Genomic DNA, 20504 nt, shown 5'->3' on the forward strand with positions numbered 1-20504 from the left:
TCCAAATAAACTATTTAAAATAAGTTAGCTGATTTTGTTACATGCATTGCTATACATTTTAGGACAATAATCCAACCCACCTTACTTATTGCAACATCAAAGGTCGTCATCATTTATGCCTTTATCACTTTATGAAATGCTAATATTAAGTAATTCAAAATGCGCTATGCGATCGGTAAACGTATATAGTGACTCGGAACATAAGAGATGAAATTTCTTTCAAACTGTGCTTACGATTTAGGACACATTGAATGATGTGAAAAACCAGATTACCTGTTTCAATATCCAGTTTATTTCGTCCTAACAAATTACAAATACTCCTCTTGTAAATTCCTTTCTGATTGGCTACATCTAGCATCTCCTGACATCCATCGAGAGCTTCCAGGTTTTTGAATCCAAGATTTTGAACCTTGTGGTAAAAAGCAACAACCTGTTTTTATTTGATTTAGAAGACTTAGGCATATAAACATTCAAAGAACTTCGCTTGATACCTTGGGTCAAGGTCCACCTCAAAAAAATTGACATTAACAAATAGTAATAAGGAAGATCGGGCATGATAGATTACTATTTTATCTCTACTACCTCCCCAGCAAGTAAGATACTGACATACAAGCATTTAAAGCTGTAATTTTGCAATGTGTTTTTCTTTAGTCAGTCGTATCAATAGTTCGGTGCAGGATTGTGTGTTCAAAAACGTTGTATATGTACGAACCAACATTTGAAAATAAAAATACATAAAAACCATGATCGACACAAATCTATTGGGTAGGGTTGGGAAATCCACGCCAATCCTTTAACGTTCCCATAGGAAAAAAATTAAAAACAGTGCTTTCTTCTGCTTTCTTCTAAACACAAAATGTTAACTGATACACATTTGCTTACAGGTCCGGCACGTGTGAGAAAACTAGTTCAGCTGCTCTGCTACATAATCCTTACTGTAAACATGGAACTGTAGTTTTTGTTTTTGTTTGTTTATAAATAATATCCCTGTTCAGGGGTTTATTCTTGTTTTGTGTGAAAATAATTGTTGAAAGACTGGAGTGAAGTTACCGCACCCGAAACTAAATCTACCTGAATATAGAATGTCTTCACACGCTTAGCCTACTCCCTAGCAGCGCCACCACGCGGTCGTATCTTAAACTAGACTCACACCTGTATAAAATCTGTAAAAGCTCATAAAACGTAATCAATTTTAATTGATAAAAAATGACTTTTGGGCACACAAATGGTAACTTGATCCCGTTATTACCTCCGCCAAGGAGGTTATGTTTTTGGCTCCGTTTGTTTGTCCGTCTGTCTATCTGTCTGTCTGTCTGTTAGCAACACAACAGAAAAAGTTGTTGGCCGATTTTGATGAAATTTTCAGAAACTGTCAGAAGTGGGCCAAGGAACAGATGATAAGTTTTTGGTGGTGATCAGGATCAATAATCAATCAATAACCAAAAAAAATAAGTAATGATCCGATTTTGATAAAATTTTCAGAAACTGTCAGAAGTGGGCCAAGGAACAAGTGATCAGGATCATTAATCAATCAATAATCAATAATCAAAAATAAAAAAAAAACTTAATCATTATATAATGAAAATTTAGGGGTTAAACGGCATTGGGTGTTTTCTTTTAATGTTTGTTCTAAGTTCAAGGCTGAGCAAAGACAAGACAAACCTCTTTTCCGACCTGTCCAGTACCAGCCCCTGCATCAAATATGAAAGCATCTTTGTCTTCCCCAAAACGTGAAGCTATGGCTTCAGCAGCAATTATTGGTCCTTTGGGTAGCATTTCCTGCAAATGAATTCGCGCTTTTTAAATATAGTAAAGTAAAAATGACTTGTCTGCTCTGCGTCAGTCTTGTGATAAATTGTACTAGACTACATTAATAAATAAACTAAACATAAAGAGATAGGGGTGCATTAAGAGTGCAAAATCATACAAAAAATGAAGCGTATTTTTATGAAACAATTCATACTGCCGAATCCTGGTCATAGTGTGCTGCCCATAGGCTGTAGAAATTCAAGTTTTCTTCCACGGTATTGATCGCCGAGTTGGCAGCATGAATCTTAGCCCATACCTCCGCCTGGCGTGTTGTGGACATTTTGAAAATGCCTGAAATTAAATTGCACGTTTTTTGTTATGAAAATCCTATTCCATTGCATAAATAAATGAAGAAGGGTAGTAATTTCATGGGGTACATGCAGCCATTTAGAGAACGAAAAGCTGAAAACCCTTTTATTGCAGCCTGGGAGATTTTTTTTTTAATTTGCATGTGGGTTCAGTTCGTGTAGTTTATTAAATTGGCGTTGATAATTTATGTATGAACAGGGTATACAATTTCGCTTCATAATACTTAAGAGGGCCTGCGTGTACTTTTAACAAGGCCAGAAAAAATGTCGAAGGGACAGCCCGTATAGCACGCATTTGTTTGTTGAAAGAAAAACAAAAGTGATATATTTTTACGGAAATGTACCGCATGTATTAGTTGTTAATATCCACAATAGCAATTCAGATCTGCGCATTGAGGAAGACCCGCAAACATGTATACCACATGCACGGACAAGTAAAATTATTGAACGGAAAAAAACCCTGCATGTTTCAGTGTTTTTACTTACAAAATGAATAACTGTAATTTCACATAATGATAAATTTTGTTTACATACAACGTTTTCACTTGAGGAAAAAAAGGTTGAGAAATACAGGAGGCTAGGCTTCGTCGATTTGCAATAAAAATGAGGTAAGCAGCCTTTTAGATTTTTCATGAAACACGACTCAGTGACGCAGGGTGTTAATTACGTTGTTTAATAAACTCTAGTCAGGGATTTTTTTCTCGGGGAGGGGGTGGGCTGATCTTAAGTAGGTGCTGATTTATCCAGAAGCAATTGTAGAATATTAATAGCAAACTGGGAAGATTTGGGAGAATGACCTAATGGAGGCAGATCGCACTGCCTGTCGAATCCCAACCTATCATGAAGCCTTTGTACAATCCTTGGGTTACATAAGCAGTAAAATGACCACTAAGCAGCATCACGGATTCGTTACACGACAGTTGCAATTTTGCTAAAGTTTCCATACGGTTGGCTTTGGTCAGTTTAGTCTTATCTCACGTGACCAGTCTCTTATCCAAACTGTAAAAAGACATCAAGTTCGTTGGTCATCACACATCACAAGTTTAGTTGAATTGTACTATAAGCTATCCCTGTATAGCCACTGATTTCTATGTCAAAATATCAAAATTTCAAACCCATGTATATCCAGTTCTCGAAACAGTCAGATAAAGCATCTACACTATTAGACTGGGTTCCCATACCTAGATCGATCTAACAGTATCGATTTATCTCCGGTGGGTTTCTCGTGAAATTGCTTCCACCTTAAGCGGGTTAGATGCTGCAAGGGGGTAATTAATTATCATTTAGCAGCTTTATTGGACGTGCCAGCTAGATATCTAAGCCACTTAAGTTGATTGCTTTTTAGCGAGAATCCCCTAGGAGATAGATCGATCCACAGTTAGTATGATAAGGTCTGGGAATGGTCCCTTAGGTCCAATACTGGTGCAAGATTTTAGTTAATATGGTGATGCATGAAATAAACATCGGTATTTAGAAGTTGTCTGCGTGTGAACATTACTTATACCAAATCAAGGTCAACTGTAAGATAAACTAACCAATAATTGCTATGTCATTTTATTTTCAAAAGATTACCTACCCCTATCTATCCTTGCCTCGATCCAGTCAAATGATGCAGCAATGGGTCCAATACTGGTGCAATATACGTCAAGTTTTTGGTTTATTAGTGGTGTAAAAAATATTGTTATTTGACAGGTGTGTGCGCGTTTATATATCAGCAATCAGCCATTGTACTGGCTTGTTTGAAATTCTTTTCAAAAGGATCGTGATTTGATTGGCCATTGCTGCCCATCTTTATTTTTAATGAAATTTGCTAATTGATTGGATTCTTAACATTTCATTTGAGGAAACTATATACAGCTAACTTGGTAGAACATATTTGTAGTTGATTCAAAAATGCTAAACATCATTTCTCTTTCCCATGGTGTATCATTTTCGTACCGTACCATAAAGTGTCCGATTTCTTGCTGCATCCCATGTTTTTTCTATGCGCAAGAAATCTAACGCTGAAACTGACATCATACAAGGTAAGTCGCCGAGGGTCGGGTCGACCATGGCACCAGACATACCATAAAGTGTAAGCAAGATTTTTCTCATAAGAACAATGAAAGAACGAAGACATTCATATCAATAAAAAAGAAACATTTATTTCAAAATTGATGCCACAAAAAGTCCCGAACAACCCCCCCCCCCCCCAATTGTATCACATAAAGGGACAATAACTCTTCGTATGAGATCTATATTTCACAATAAAAACAGTGTAAACAACTCATAGAAATATATTCTGCTTAACCACAAAAACGGGAGTTATAGCTATTATTCTTATATCTGAGCTTGTCATCAGACCACGTGACCTCCATAGATGGCTATACTCTGTAATTATCTCTTATAATAATCTATTACAGGGGAGAACCAAACTTTTGGAAAAAAACTTTGAATGTATACATGGATTCGTTAACCATTTGTAAGTATGAGAAATTTGTTGTATACTCCGTGAAAATTCATTTTTTGACCAAAACGAACAGTTATTATCCCTTTAACAAATCGAGACATTTTAGCAAATGAGTAAAGAAATTCCCCCCATAGAAAATTACAAAATATCAAAAAGGGATAATGAAACACAAAATAAAAAAGTAGAGGTAAATCCAACTTTTTTTACAATTAATGAATAAACTCATGCGTTTAGTTTTAGTATGATGCGTTTAAAATCTGAGAAAGTCTTGAAAAAACGCAAAACTTTATATATATATATATATATATATATATATATATATATATATATATATATATATATATATATATTTTTTTTTTTTTTTTTCATTTTATTGCAACCCTAACGGTTTTCAATAGGCTTCACAACATGTTTTTTTTTTTTCTCGATTATATTTTACAGTTCTATTATGAAAAAAAAACAAAACTCCAAGTCTGCAAGGCTTGCAACGTCGCAAACTTTATTTTTAATCACAGATTCTCTATACAGTAACATGCATTGTTACAATTATTTGCCTAGGTCAGCCGTCAGAAAACTACAAAATGATTTACCGCATATCAAGCAATGGGACGGTAGTCGATTGGTACGCATTCCTACGTTAACATTTCTCAAAATGTACCATATACAGATATCACAGTGAAACTGTGGGTCTGGTCTTTACATGATGCGGTAAATGAAAATGATGCCAATGTGATCGCAAAAATAGTCTTCGACTTTCTTTATTTCCACTTTCTTCCACAGCCCGTTGTCTTCGTGAATCTTCAGCCAGTCGCCCCAACTTTTGCCGTCATACCCACAGTCTGGGATGTGTATCTCTCTCGTTGCTATGACAACATAGCCGCCTGTAAAGATAATTTATTCATCATGATTAAAGATAATTTATTCACCATGATTACAGCTGAATACAGTTGATGTATATATCATGGGTTTTGTTATCATTGTAATAATATAGATAGAGGGACGAATAACTTGCATATTTTATTCAAACATCATTGTGATGCATATGACAATAGTAACAGTTCGACCGTCAAATACATTCCCCTTGCTCAAAGTCGTACATGTAGCACAAGTGCAAAAAAAAATGATATATGTAGCTTTTAAACGCATGCCCTCACACTTACACAGATCGAGTCATGAACACACACACACACGCACACACACATTCACAAGAACACACCAGATTTTGTGATCCTGATCAGTTCTGGAAGGCAACTAGCATTGGCATTGCCCGCCGCCATAGCTCCAACGCACACCGCACAGTCGTAATAGCCTGTAAAAATAAAGATATATAGATATCAAAAACATACATAAGTCTAAAGTCTAAAAATGTTAAATGTTAATTTTTTTTTAAGTTAAATAACAAAAACTTATAGAACTAATGAGCTTACATATCGCCTGTTTCTTTCAACTCACTCTTTCCACTTCATTCCGATACGAGACACTTATTCCGTTTATCATTGGATCCGCCGATTATAGTATGCGACACAAACAAAATGTCACTGTATACAGGTGATAGGCAGCCAAGGGTGAAGTCTGTGGGTTTGCCAATATGGAGGTGTTAAAACTATCAAATGTCCATCCATGGCCCTTTCAAACGGGCATAGCTTATTTTGACTGACGACCGCCATATTACTATATCCATTGACATAAAGCCATGTTTCAAGAAGCAAACTATAAAACACATTTTGAATCACCTGAATCAACATCCAATCTGTTTGGTCCTAACAAATCACAGATAGTCCTGTTGTAAACTCCCCTCTGATTGGCTATGTCTAACATCGCTTGGCAACCATCCAAAGCCTCCAGGTTTGTAAATCCAAGGTTTTGAAGCTGTAAATGAATCGAAGACGTCATGAGGATAACTAGAGTCTTAAAATATTACCATCAAAACTGAAATTTCAAAAACAAATTGGACATAATATTATGACTTCCTCCTCCAAAGAGCAAACAGCAATTATTTTTATTTGGATTCTAATCCTCGTCAAAAACGACGTCACAACTACTCGCAACATGATCCGGTTCTCAAAACATAAACTAACTGAGAGATGATGCAAGACCGACGCCTTTTTCCTGACTTGAGTAAAGCACTCAATATGGCCGCTGGGGAAATGTGGTCTTTGCACGAGCAGTGCTTCAAAGCTGGAAGAGATTAAGAAGCACACATACATGTATATACATAAAGAGAGAGACTTTGTACGACAGTACCTCTTTCCCTCCTACCCCAGTGCCTGCTCCTGCGTCCAATATCAAAACATCTTTGTTGACGCCAAACAATAGGCCCACTGTTCGGGCAACAACACCTGGTCCTTTGCTCGGGAAGTGCTGTAAATAATCGATTTAGAGGTTTGTTTCTTCGCTTAGCTTTATATGTATAATTAATGCTGTATCATTCCGTGGCATTGTGACATTGGAGGACGGGAGCAACATACATAAACCAAATCTCTTGATCTATTATACTTCATAACTGCAAATAAAATATGTTCACTTTTACAAAATTTGAGAAACGATACACCAAGGATGCATGCATGTTTGCCTTTTGTGCGTATATCATTTTTTAACAGATTTTTTCTTTTCGATATTGTTAACCAGTTACTTTTAATACAAGAGATAAGTTAACCTCCATTTGTAACCAATGAGAGTTATTGACATATTCACCCCGTGATCTGTATCATAGGTAGGCGCCCATTGGCTGTAGGCCTTTATGGTATCATCTACCGTGTTGGTCGCCCTATTCGCACGCTCGGCCCTTGCCAACATTTCTTCCATACTTGAAGCTGACATCTTGATAAACACTGGAATGAGCATATTACGAATTGCTTAATAGACGTATCGCACATACGCATCTCAACGCACAGTGCAGTATCTAAAATATGATTCCTGTAGATGTTCACGTGAGTCACTAAAATCCAGTTGCTAATTTTTAAAAACAATTATTTACATTAAAATTATCGAATGTTACCTAGAGATATCGGGCTTACATAATCATTCGCTATGTTCATGCAGTGACCTGTTTCTCAACCTTACATCTTAAGACCAAATATTGACCGAACTCTATTGCAAACGGTCATTAACTCAGGCGAGTGCGTAAGTTCAGTTTTCATAGATTCATAGATAGCGTAACTCAGGGGCAGATTATTCACTTTATTGGGTTTATCCTCATAGCTCCTATTGATGCACACCTTTCAAGACAGTGAACCATACAATAAAATACATCATATGCTACAGTGGCAAACCAGAGTTCGTCTTTGTCCTATAGAATACTATATGGGACACGCTTTTAACAATACAACGAACTAATAACAGTAACAAGATAACTTGACTGCCAAGTGTGCTTAAAACTTAGTTGCACACCTACTCTACCTCTCTCTCTTTCTTTCTCTCAGGCACACATGCACACACATACGTCACACGGATTATTAAAAAATGAACGAATTAACACAAATAAATGCTTGAGATTATGCCCATGGTATAAATGTCCTTTCTGCGTCTATTGTGGGATAAAAGATGTGGTCCAGACGCTCAACGGTCGCTCAACGGTCGCCAATTAAATCGTGTTTCAGTGTAAAGGAGTCTTTTTTGCGTCCTTTGAACGACTGAATCTTGATTTTACCCGTAAAACTGCTAGCGACCTGTGCATCCATTGAGCGACCTGTGCGTCCGCTGAGCGACTTGCCTGCCTCCCCTTTGCGTCCCCTGTGCAACCCAATGCGCCCATCGCGATGAATGAGCGACCATTGAATATCCCCGTTGCGTTCTCTGTTCCCTCATCGGCGATCAGTGGCAACCATTTTGCCTCCTTCTAGACCGGTTAGCGTTCTTTTGGAGTCCCTCGTTATATTCTGACTCTTTTATATTTTTATATCAGTTCTAACCCGGTCACCCAGGTCACCCAATTAAGAAAATCTTCAGAAAACGAAACATATAATTAGTAATAAACTTATTTTTCAAACTTCAGTGATGAAAGGTCAGCATGACCTGATAATAAGCCAGATTATCATTGTTGTGCTTATAAGACGGATGGACAGGCACCCAAGACGAGAAAGGTTGACTGAAAAACAGAATTTTAATCCGTTTTCAAAGGACGCATTCTGCAAAAACTGCGACAAGAACTTCATCGTCAAAAGAAGCCAAATGTCATCGGCGATGCTTGAACGTTCTTTGAGCGTCCAACGGCCACCTGGACAGTTTCACGATCGCACAAAGGACGCAGAAAGGACACCGCCCAGTCTAAAGGAGGTTTAAGTGCCAGAGTGCTGTACATGATCATGAGTTTGGCGTGGAAAACTTCAAATCAGTTTACCATCAGCAGTATGGACATATTATACGGTTATTCACATAAATTCCATGTCGAGTGCGTGTAGTTATCGCGAATTTGGACCAAAAATGCACATCTCAAAACTATATGTTACTTACAGTTAACCTGCGTTCTCCTATCTCGTGATGAGCGTGTCTCCTCCACCAGGGCAGCGACCAATCTAGCGTATCACTATTTCTCATTTGAGCTGAGCAAGAATGCATACGAAGCATGACAATTCGACATTAACTAATGATGATTACAATTCAGAATATATTTAAGGGAGTGGATTAAAGGGGATGCGCAGCGTTCCATTAAATGACATTTGCCATCAGTAAAACAGCTAGGCCGTTTTGTTCTGCTTTGAAGCAGACTCAATATCACCTTCTGCTGATTTTTTTTTTTTTTTTTTTTTTTTTTATTATTTTTTTTTTTTTTGGGGGGGGTTATCAAAAATTAATTACAAGTCTCAAAGTGAAGACCAGCGTTCGACTTCAATAGGATTTTTGAAGATTATTCCCTGGCTCAGTGCGCAAAATAAGACATGATTGCCGCCCACAGTCTATTTATATATATATGTCCACTCCTTAATTACAGAGCATGCCGATATATATGTGTAATGTATTTCTATCACGACACCCGGGGCCATCATTACTAAATGCGAAAAGAATGCGAATTAGCTGTTTATATCAACATTTATTATCCACTCTATCTTCATGTACTACATGTGCTGCAGTACCAATATTACAACTTTGAAATCATGTAACATTTTTGTGTCAAGTATATACAGGTAATAGGTCAATTTAACTTGATGCATTTTACACAGCAGTGCATTGAGGCTTTGCACTTGTGACATTGCATACTCATACCCAAAGTAGAAAAATAAGGCGAACGCTAACAAACCAGCGACATTGTCTACTCTTTGTGACCTACTGCGTCCACTGCGATTACAGACGATGCAGGCGGCCCTTGAGCGATGTTTGAGCAACCGTAACATATTCCAGTAGGTCGTCCATATATGACCCTCGGACTAGTTACTCCACTGTACTGAATGCGGCCTTAATGTAGCGGAAGTTTTCGATCTTGCCCATGGTATCAATTAAAGGAGTTAAGATCACCGCCGTTGCTGTTGCTGAACCTGCGGCACACCTTTGGATGGGATTGTGTGTAACGATATGACTTTAGCTAAAAAGTGTAAACGGAATATATTTTGCTTCCCCGCAACTTTGAGGTCAAATCATACAATCTCTTAAGGAACTCTTTGCCTAACCTGTGCAAAATTGTATCCAATATGGCAGTCCGACAAGATCACCATGCATTTGATCTTCAACATTTATTTTAAAGTCCTTTATTACAAATTGGGAGTTCAATAGAATTCTCATCAAAGGTAAAGAAACTCGCGCTGTGGCAAACTTATGTTTTGAATCATGTATCGTGGTCTGTAATAGTAACAGTAACCAGAAGAGTACCGTGTCTTATGTCCTCTTGGCTGAACATAAACGTATTTATGACGGTCTGCAAGGTCATAATTATCTATGTAGCAAATCAGAATAGATGGCCCGAGTACTAACTGAACCACTTCAAAAGCGATGATAGTCTCTCCGCCTCCACACGCGCCATCGCTGCAGGGGCCTAGCAAATATTAAACCTCGGAGCCGAGATTTAATCCGTTTAATGGCGCGTGTTAGAAAAGGTATCTTCGCGGCGGAATTACCTGCCAAATCTGTTTTTTTTTTTTTTTTTTTTTCAAAATTCACATCGTCGCAATTGCTTGAATGGAAAACCCGCAAGCTTTAAAACATTTGAGCATTTTTTAGATAATTCGCTCTTCTTAGGTGCTTGCTAAACCTAAATCCGTCCCATTCTACTCTTTACAGTCATAGCCGATACCAAATTAAATTTCAGCTCAAAACAAAGACACAGTACAAAAAAAAATCTATCTAGGAACGATATCCGTGTCCGCTTCTCAAATAAGGCCTTGTGAACACCGTGAACTTCAACTTCCAAAAATAAGACAATGTTCGGGGAATGGCGTTGTGCAGGAAGAATTACAGTTGTACGGCTCAAGTGCAACCGATCGTAATTGCAGACATACATGTGCATCCAAACTAGCCCGGCCCTATACGTGACAAAGTAGAAAGTTTGCATTTGATCTAGTGCTTATAACGAAGCCTCCCTGGCTGCGTGGTCAATACGCTCATCGAGATACAACAAAACTCTCCTTCGTGGGTTCGAATTCCACAACGTCCACAGATACTTTTGCTAATAGAAATCATTTCAAATTTTTTGTTTGATTACTATAAGTGGAATCACGTGACCACGGAAGGTGGGAGGGGCACTCATGGCGCAATCGGTAGAGTGCATGGCTGCTAAAACATTTAAACCCATCATCTACCATGGTAACGGGTGTCACGAGGGCAGTCACGAGTTCGAGTCCCAGATGAGGCGTGTCCATCTACACACAGCTACGAGCTGGCTCCGGGATCGTGAAGGCGCGTAAACGAATGCAGGCTCATCCGGGTCTGGTCCCAGATGAGGCATGTCACCTGGCCACACCTACGAGCTGGTCCCGGGATCGGGAAGGCACGAAAACGAATGCAGGCCCTCCTGGGTCCGGGCAAATTACCTTTTGCATAAAAAATCCGGTATAGTTTAGCAGAACTGATCCATTGGACAACGATCTATTGCTGGTGGTTACCATAAAGTCAACGTCAACAATTTTCTTTAATGATGCTTAGGCGGGGATGGGCACTGATCTCTATCCTTTACCAGCTACACAACAGATCAAACTTGAACTGAATCTATAGAATTATCGGCAAGACACCTTGCATGTCATGCTGCCCTTCATCTGAGATTGCAGTCTTCTCGGTGGGGGTATAAAGAAGATGTTTTTTTTTTTTCTTTATTTATTTCAAATCTCATGTCGCCGCTATTACTATACCCAATCCTGCATTTTGTTTTTTATACCCTCCCTTCCTTTCTGGTCTGCTTATCAAGACTGTTCATATGGTCATACATTTCCCGGGGCAAGTCCACAGTGGACATTGGAAATGGCAAAGACTACTCAGAAATAAAACCGGCAAAGTGAGAAACGCCTTGGCACTCATCGTGCTCTATAACGCCAAGGATGAGGTCAAACGTTGTCTCATTGTAAACCAATATGAAAATAAAAGCATCTGAAGTCATCTGAAGTCATCTGATTAGGATCGTTCCTGGAAGTCTTCTCAATAAAAGACACCAAACTTGAAATAGATCTAGTAGCTTTCCTGCTACTGCACAACGTTTACCAGTTAGAAAAGGTATCTTCACGGCGGAATTACCTGCCAAATCTGTTTTTTTTTTCAAAATTCACATCGTCGCAATTGCTTGAATGGAAAACCCGCCAGCTTTAAAACATTTGAGCTTTTTTTAATAATTCGCTCTTCTTAGGTGCTTGCTAAAACTAAATCCGTCCCATTCTACTCTTTACAGTCATAGCCGATACCAAATTAAATTTCAGCTCAAAACAAAGACACAGTGCAAAAAAAAAAAATCTATCTAGGAACGATATCCGTGTCTGCTTCTCAGACAAAGCCTTGTGAACATCTTGAACTTCAACTTCCAAAAATAAGACAATGTTCGGGGACTGGCGTTGTGCAGCAAGAATTACAGTTGTACGGCTCAAGTACATCCGATCGTTATTGCAGACATGTGCATCCAAACTAGCCCGGTGTACCATGAAAATCTGACTCCCTTAAAATGTGACTCCCCAGTCAGATTTTCATAATGAAAATGTGACTCCCCCTATGAAATTTTGACTCCCCCCCAAAAAAAAACATTCACAAATCTCATTTAATTTGACTAAATGACTATGATCTTGTTGTATGCATAATGGAGGACACATTGGCACTTTTTGTTAGTTTGCAGGTGAAAATTTTCATGAAAAAATAAAAAAATTAAAGATTTGTATTTTACCACCCAAGACTCCCCTATGAAAAAGCTATTTATTTGACAACTGATGACCATTTCAACATCTTTTCTGTGAGGATACTTTATGAGGAATATATTGAAAGTACTTGAAAGTTTGATGGTTAAAAAATTGGGTGAAAAAAAACACATTAAAATTAAGAAAAATTAAAGATTTATATTCTAACAACCAATGACTCCCCTATGAAAAAGCTATCTATTTGATATTTGATGATCATTCTGACATCTTTTCTTTAAGGGTACTTTATGAAGAATATATATTGGAAATATTTGAAAGTTTGAATGGTAAAATGCTGGGTATGCTATATAAGAATTCATTAAAAAGGCGATGGGGCCAATTTCTTGAGTTAAAAATGTAGCGTTTTGACATGGAAGTGCAAAACCTACAGGTAGTAAGATGAATACTTGTTTTAAAGATATTCACCAAAATTTTCACCACCAAACTTTCAAATAATAACAAAATGTACATCTCTGTGCAAACTATGTGGAAAACAATGGTATGGTGACTGAATATAAAAAAAGGTCTTTTTCTTCATGGGAGTCCAAATCTCATGAGTATAAAAATGAAGATTTTCATGATTTCTTTTTCATTCTTTCACTCACTATTTTATCATCAAACTTTTAATATTTCCAATATATTTTTCATAAAGTGTCCTAGGCTAAAAGGATAGGTGTTCAAATGATCATCAAATATTAAATAGATAGCTTTTTCATAGGGAGTTATTGGATGATAAAATGCACGTTTTTAATTTTCTTATTTTTCATGTTTTTTATAATTTGTTTTGTTTTTTCACCCAATATTTTACCATCAAACTTTCAAATATATCCAATAAAATCTTCATAAAGTAAAAGTTAAGGAAAGGTGTTGAAATGATCATCAAATATTTAATAGATAGCTTTTTCATAGGGGAGTTATTGGGTGATAAAATGCACATTTTTAATTTTCTATTTTTCTTGTTTATTTAGTTTTTTCACCCAATAGTTTACCATCAAACTCAAATATTTCCAACATAATCTTCATAAAGTTAATTTAAAGGAAAGATGTAGAAATGATCATCCAATATCATATATAAATAGCTTTTCATAGGGGAGATAGTCCATGAGCCAAAGGCCAAAAAATCCAATTTGGCTGCACCCCCCGTCAGGCAAAGGTTTTATGATTGATTCTTGTAGTTTAGAACCTGAATTTTTCATTTCTGCTTGTTTCCGGCTCGAAAAAGTGTCAGTTTGTACCGGAAACAGACCAAATCCAAGATGGCCGCCAGTAAATTCATGTGTCAACTGTAAATACAAAAATTGATTTAAAAGTTACTTAACAACTTAATATTATCAAAATTTGCACTGATCACAAGTACTTTGGCCTTCTTTGATTTTTCAGGCACTTTACATTTTTCAAGATGGCGACTGAATCCAAGATGGCGGCCATTTTCCTTACTTTTTGTGAAAAAATACAAATACCTAAATTTGAATTTTTTTTTTATTAACCAAAAATTAGGAATATTTTACATGTTTTGATGTATTTGAATAAGTTGAAGTCTATATTTTTAATTTTTACCAGTTAATTTATCACAAAATTGTACATTTGAACACAGATGGCTCTAATCCAAGATGGCCACCACATAAAATGGGCTTTTTGTTTTGATATGTCAACAAGCCTTTCTCAGTATAAAACATCTCAGACTACTTAATGGAGGATTTATTGCACAGGTCATGGTATGAAATGTACGACTGAATAATTTAAATTGTTTTGAGATTTTGTTCAGGGTATAAAAATCCAAAATGGCCGCCAATTTCTGGATCCAAAACATACATTATTTTGATTTGCATGTTGAAAAACATCAAATTGAATAATTAGTTAATTAAAGATATTTATTTTTTGATAAATTTATCTGTATTGCAATCTCATTTTGCTTCTTGGACACTTCATTCTGTCAAAAAGTGATTATTTTTGCTTCATTTATCATGATTCCAAGTTGGCCATTGTTGAAAATGAACTGCAACTACCTGTGTGGACAATACCACGTTGAGAGCCTTACTAAATTGCGTACACAGTATTTCTGTACTCTTTTGAACTCATTTTTAAATTACTTTTTATCCTAAATAACTTTTTCTTTGAATTATTTCAAAGAAACTTTCTAAGATTTTTACATTGCAATTAATATTCAAGATGGCTGCTATTCATCATTTCATCATCATCATTTAGAGCCTATAGTGTTCCACTGTTGGACAAAGGCCTCAGCATGCTTTTTCCATTGTTTCCTATCCTGAGCCTCAGATTTCCAGTTTGGCCAAGGTTTCTTCTTCCAAGACTTCCAGTAGTCATCTAATTCATCCCTCCATTGTTTGACCGGCCTTCCTCTTTTTCTTTGTCCATACCTTGGGGTCCATTCTATTACGTACATTAAATATGCTTACCTATCTGATTCATTACTAATAATATATATAGAGAGAGAAATTAAAGAAACATTTTTTAAAACCACTGTGACGTATATCTTTCATGTATCTTTAACATCCAGGCCTTTCTTGCTACTTTGACCATTCATATTTCCTTAAATTCATCATATTTTACTTGATTGCCATAAATCAATGACGGCTACCAATGAAAAAGAGTTGATTATAGTGAGTTGATTATGAACGAAAGATTTATGTCTTTCTAGATTTCAAATTGAATGTCTTTTTCATGCAATAATTCATCTACAGTATTGTTTAATTCAGTTCCAATTTTTGGAAGGCTACAGAATTGAACAAATGATCCCTTCTGGTTTTATGCCCTTCAATTCTCTGTACATAATGAGAAAAAAATCAAACTGCATTGAAAATGAATACAGAAGGCGTAATGTACATGTTTTTGATAAAACTGTATATATTGCAGACTCCTTTTTCCTATTTTGGTATGATTTCGCAGCTTTCACTATTTAAAATATTTTAAATGTTTCAAATATGACAGGATATCCAAGATGGCAACCATACTACTATTAACTGTGAATTCTTACCATAAGCTATTCATGTAAATAAAAAAGTAAAAATAATCGAAATCAAATGTTTATTCTAAAAAGTTATACATTTAATTAATTTGATTGAATTCCAGTCTCCTTTTGCTAGTAAGTAATGGCCAAAAACATCAATAAAGTCAAGATGGGGTGCCACTGCAAATGATTTTCAAATAATGGGGCTGGGACAATCATTACGTCAAATATTTCTTGAATACATAATTTTAAAAAGTTAAGGCTTTATTAAGAAGTTTAATTTTTTTATATTTTAAACCAGTTTCATGTCTACAATATTCAATATGGTCACCACTCAAGTTAAGAGTCTTATGCAGCAATGAATGTCTCAATTTGGTATCCATAGTCTTCTAACGTCGGATTCTCTCATGGCTCATCTTTTCCATGTTTTATAAGCAAGTTCTGTTTTAGAATCTACAAGCAAGGGAGGTGTTACAGGGTTTATGTCAGTATTTCATGGTGATTTTGCTTCAAAGTCTGTTCATTTTGCTGTAGCGAGTTGTTGACCTCTTTTAGTCTTTCTTTGAGAGACAATTAGATTTATTTTACTTTGCTCTAGATAATGTTTACTCCTTTGCCAGTGTGTCACTGTGTGGAATTAAACAAGCTGCTTTTGCAAGTTTCAGTCCTTCAGTCTCAACCATGGTCTTCCTCTGAGATTGCTACCCAAAACCAATTGGTCAAATAGTACAGGTGACAGCTGTTTTGGGATTTTGCTATGCAACATTCATCTAGTTCACATGTCCAAGTCAACTTAGTCTTCTTTAGCACAGAAATGCCTGTTTAAAACTTCTGTAATAGTTACTCTGGCTTGCCTGATGATGCCAAAGGTTGTGTGCAAACACCTTTGTTTTAAGAGAGTGAGCCTCTTGCCTTGTGTTCAGGTCTCTGATCCATATACACACATGTATGCGGGAGCTTAGTATGCATGCTTTATCACCTCTTCCGGGAAGGTCACATTTTCACCTTCGCTTGTCCATTTGTTATGGTTTCTCATATTGTTATCAGCCTAACTCAAAAATTTCAGGATAGACTTAAATGAAGTGTTCAGGATAGGTCATTTTTTAGGCTAAAAGTAAGTAGATTTTGGTGGTGATCTATTTGATAATTAGTTTATTAAGAAAGTTTGTTTTAGTCTGTGTTTCTCCAATGTTTGGATCTCCAAATATTTTTCTCTCAACAGAATAATGTTGGATTTTAAAAGAATTCATGGAACATATTGAGCAGTACCTATCCGTGAAGTGCAAGAATTACCTGCACCTATATATACATTGTATCATAAACATCATTTGTCATGTTGTGCTTGAACTCCTTCATCGTCACTTACATGTGCCATACATCATTCACCATCAATGTACTTCACTTTGCAGCACCACTTCATGAGTTTCCTGAATGTATTATTATCCAGCACTGTTCTCTAAAGAGACAAAAGATGTTCTTGGAGATCCAGACATTTTCTTGCAACTTCTTTGCTGGTCTTACACCCAATTTCCATAGATTTTTAGATCGATCTATCCCTGTGGGGAGTCTCACTAGATTACTGTCAGCTTGGCCGGCTTAAGCGTCTGTCCCGCCTACTAAAAGCTGTAAGGGGGTAATTAACTATGGTGCCCGCTTGGCTGACTGCAATTTAGCATGAACCCCCAGGGAGTTAGGTCGATCTAAATCTTAATCTCTAGATTGATCTAAATCTCTGGGAAAGCACCCTTAGTTTATGATAGTGATTGCTTCCCGGATTTATACATGTAGAATAATGCTACAGCTGCATGTTATCCATCCCTTTTTTTCAGATAAATTAAAGATTTTACCTTTTGGTTGCTTGAGATTAGGATAATTCTGATTCTTCTTTACGATCAACACCTAGCAGAATGTGAGAAATCTTATCACTACTACTAGTAAGTCCCTTTTTTGACTGAGATCCTGGCTCTTTCGTCAAGCTTGACAGGGAACTTCCAACAAGCACTGTACCAGTAACCCAAGTCCATTTGAAATGTAACAATAGAAGTGCTATCATATGAAAATTAAATTTTACAGCCCACCCCCCATATAACAAACTATTGATCCTTAAGTTGTAAATGATGTACGTCAATCTTGTTAGGGCATTTTGGGCATACATTTTGTCTGCAATATTGAAAATTGTCATATAGTTGCTGCTGAAAAAAATTGCTGTCCCTTGTGTGTTATGCATCAATTTCTGTTCAAGAAAACGGCAAAGCATTTGAGATTCACTCAACCTTATTAAGCACAGACATATATATATATATATATATATATATATATATATATATATATATATATATATATATATATATATATATATATATATATATATATAATTACGACTCAACAGTGTGTTTTCATCCATGTTTACCTAAAATTCATTTTTGTTGGTGGCCATCTTGGATTTTTTTGATGATTGGAGCTTAGATAATTACTTTTTGGAAAAATTAGATTCTAAACAGTAAAAGGACACTGCAGTTTATCAAAATATAGTCTTTAATCATTTTCCCATCATTCAATTTGATGCTTTTCAACATGCAAATCAAAATGTCGTTTGTTTTGAATCCAGAAATTGACGGCCATTTTGGACTTTTCAACCCTAAACTACAAGCCTAAAAGCATCGAATTATTCAGTTATATATTCCATTCCATACTTCAACAATAAAGCTCAGAAATAGCCTTTTAAGTAAGGCTCACAACATGTGGTATTGTCCATACGGGTAGCGTGCAGTTCATTTTTATCAATGGCAAACTTGGAATCATGATAAATGAAGAAAAATTAACCACTTTTTGACAGATTAAAGTGTCCAAGAAACAAAATGAGATTGCAATACAGGTAAATTTATCTAAAAATAAATATTTTTAATTTGCTAATTATTCAATTTAATGTTTTTTAACATGCAAATCAAAATAATGTACTTTTTGAATTCAGAAATTGGCGGCCATTTTGGATTTTTATACCCTGAACAAAATCTCAAAACAATTTAAATTATTCAGTCATACATTTCATACCATGACCCGTGCAATAAATCCTCCATTAAGTAGTCTGAGATGTTTTATACTGAGAAACTCTTGTTGACATATCAAAACAAAAAGCCCATTTTATGTGGTGGCCATCTTGGATTAGAGCCATCTGTGTTCAAATGTACAATTTTGTGATAAAGTAACTGGTAAAAATTAAAAATATAGACTTCAACTTATTCAAATACATCAAAACATGTAAAATATTCCTAATTTTTGGTTAATAAAAAAAAAAAAATCAAATTTAGGTATTTGTATTTTTTCACAAAAAGTAAGGAAAATGGCCGCCATCTTGGATTCAGTCGCCATCTTGAAAAATGTAAAGTGCCTGAAAAATCAAAGAAGGCCAAAGTACTTGTGATCAGTGCAAATTTTGATAATATTAAGTTGTTAAGTAACTTTTAAATCAATTTTTGTATTTACAGTTGACACATGAATTTACTGGCGGCCATCTTGGATTTGGTCTGTTTCCGGTACAAACGGACACTTTTTCAAGCCGGAAACAAGCAGAAATGAAAAATTCAGGTTCTAAACTACAAGAATCAATCATAAAACCTTTGCCTGACGGGGGGTGCAGCCAAATCCTTAAATAAGGCCTTTTTTCATGGACTAAGACAATTTGCGGTTAAGTGCAGATTTTTAATTTACTTAATTTTCATGAAAATATTTACCTGCAAACTAAAAAAAGTGCCAATGTATCCTCCATTTTACATACTACAAGATCACAGTCATATACTCAAATAAAATAAGATTTATGAAGTTTTGTGGAGGGGGAGTCAAATTTTCATGGGGGGAGTCAGAATTTCATTATGAAAATCTGACTGGGGGAGTCAGATTTTCATGGGAGTCAGATTTTCATGTTACACCGGCAATCAAAATCGAATGCAGGCATACCGGTACCTGTACATGTGTCCGAGCAAATTACCTTTTGCAATAAATCCGGTATAGTTTAGAATTAGTGATTGATTTTGACAATAAATTATTGCTCGACATTATCATAAAGTCTGCGTCGTCAATTATTTTTCTCTTCTCTGCTTTAAAGTCTTTTAAATGGTACTTGGGCGGGGATGGTCACTGATCTCTCAACAGATCAAAATTGAATTGAGTCAATACCTTACCCGGCATAGCGCCATGCATGTCGTACAGCCCTTTCATAAAAAAGCTATCTGCTCGTTGGGACTATCAGCAAGAAAAGTTTTTTCAAGTCATATTGCCGATATTGCTCTACCTATAATCATACATTTTTTATGCCCCCCCCCCTCCTCCTTTGGCCTTGCTTATCAAGACTGTACATGTATTTATACAGTATAGGGGGCAACTCCACAGTGGACATTTGAAATGACAAAGACTACTCACAACTTAAATCGACCATTTTTGAACCGTACTCATCGTGCTCTATAGCTTTACAGGTGAAGTCAAACGTAAACTCATTGTAAAACAAAATGAAAAAAAAAGCATCTGAAATCATCTAACTAAAATGTTTGGCTATTACGTAAGATTGTCACCTAAATGGCTGACTTTTGGGTGCCTAAGGGCCAGTGAAAGGGAGTACCCCCCCCCCCCCCCCCCGGACGAGTTACCTGTAAGAACCCAGTAAAGTGGTACGGTAAACA

The 20504-nt window shown here is 36.3% G+C and overlaps 1 protein-coding gene across 2 annotated transcripts; it reads right to left on the reverse strand.

Annotated features, from left to right (window-relative positions):
- Window positions 1–5124: 5124 nt before the first annotated feature.
- LOC106163937 (methyltransferase-like protein 27) lies at window positions 5125–20157 on the reverse strand. 2 transcript variants are annotated; one of them, XM_087013649.1, is made up of 6 exons: window positions 20010–20157; window positions 7261–7397; window positions 6811–6927; window positions 6300–6435; window positions 5783–5875; window positions 5125–5447 (listed from the first exon to the last, which is right to left on the reverse strand). In XM_087013649.1, exons 1-6 carry the CDS (start codon window positions 20044–20046, stop codon window positions 5263–5265), a joined length of 705 nt encoding a protein of 234 aa, XP_086869775.1. In that variant the 5' UTR covers window positions 20047–20157; the 3' UTR covers window positions 5125–5262. The 2 variants fall into 2 exon arrangements, with proteins under 2 accessions (XP_086869775.1, XP_086869776.1); XM_087013650.1 differs by lacking the exon at window positions 20010–20157 and adding an exon at window positions 9019–9539.
- Between the last annotated feature and the right edge of the window lie 347 nt (window positions 20158–20504).

This window comes from Lingula anatina, chromosome 5 (genome assembly GCF_051362555.1).
Source record: "Lingula anatina isolate TDL-2025a chromosome 5, LinAna3.0, whole genome shotgun sequence".
Taxonomy (NCBI): Eukaryota; Metazoa; Brachiopoda; class Lingulata; order Lingulida; family Lingulidae; genus Lingula; species Lingula anatina.

Bases quoted from the DNA above. Each gene is read 5' to 3' on its own strand.
- LOC106163937 (XM_087013649.1), bottom strand. From the start codon at position 20,046: ATGAAAGGGCTGTACGACATGCATGGCGCTATGCCGG. The intron at 7,398-20,009 runs GTAAGGTATTGA...TGCTCATTCCAG, and splicing joins CATGCATGGCGCTATGCCGG to TGTTTATCAAGATGTCAGCT. The intron at 5,876-6,299 runs GTGATTCAAAAT...TTATTTTTACAG, and splicing joins CAGATTGGATGTTGATTCAG to GCTATTACGACTGTGCGGTG.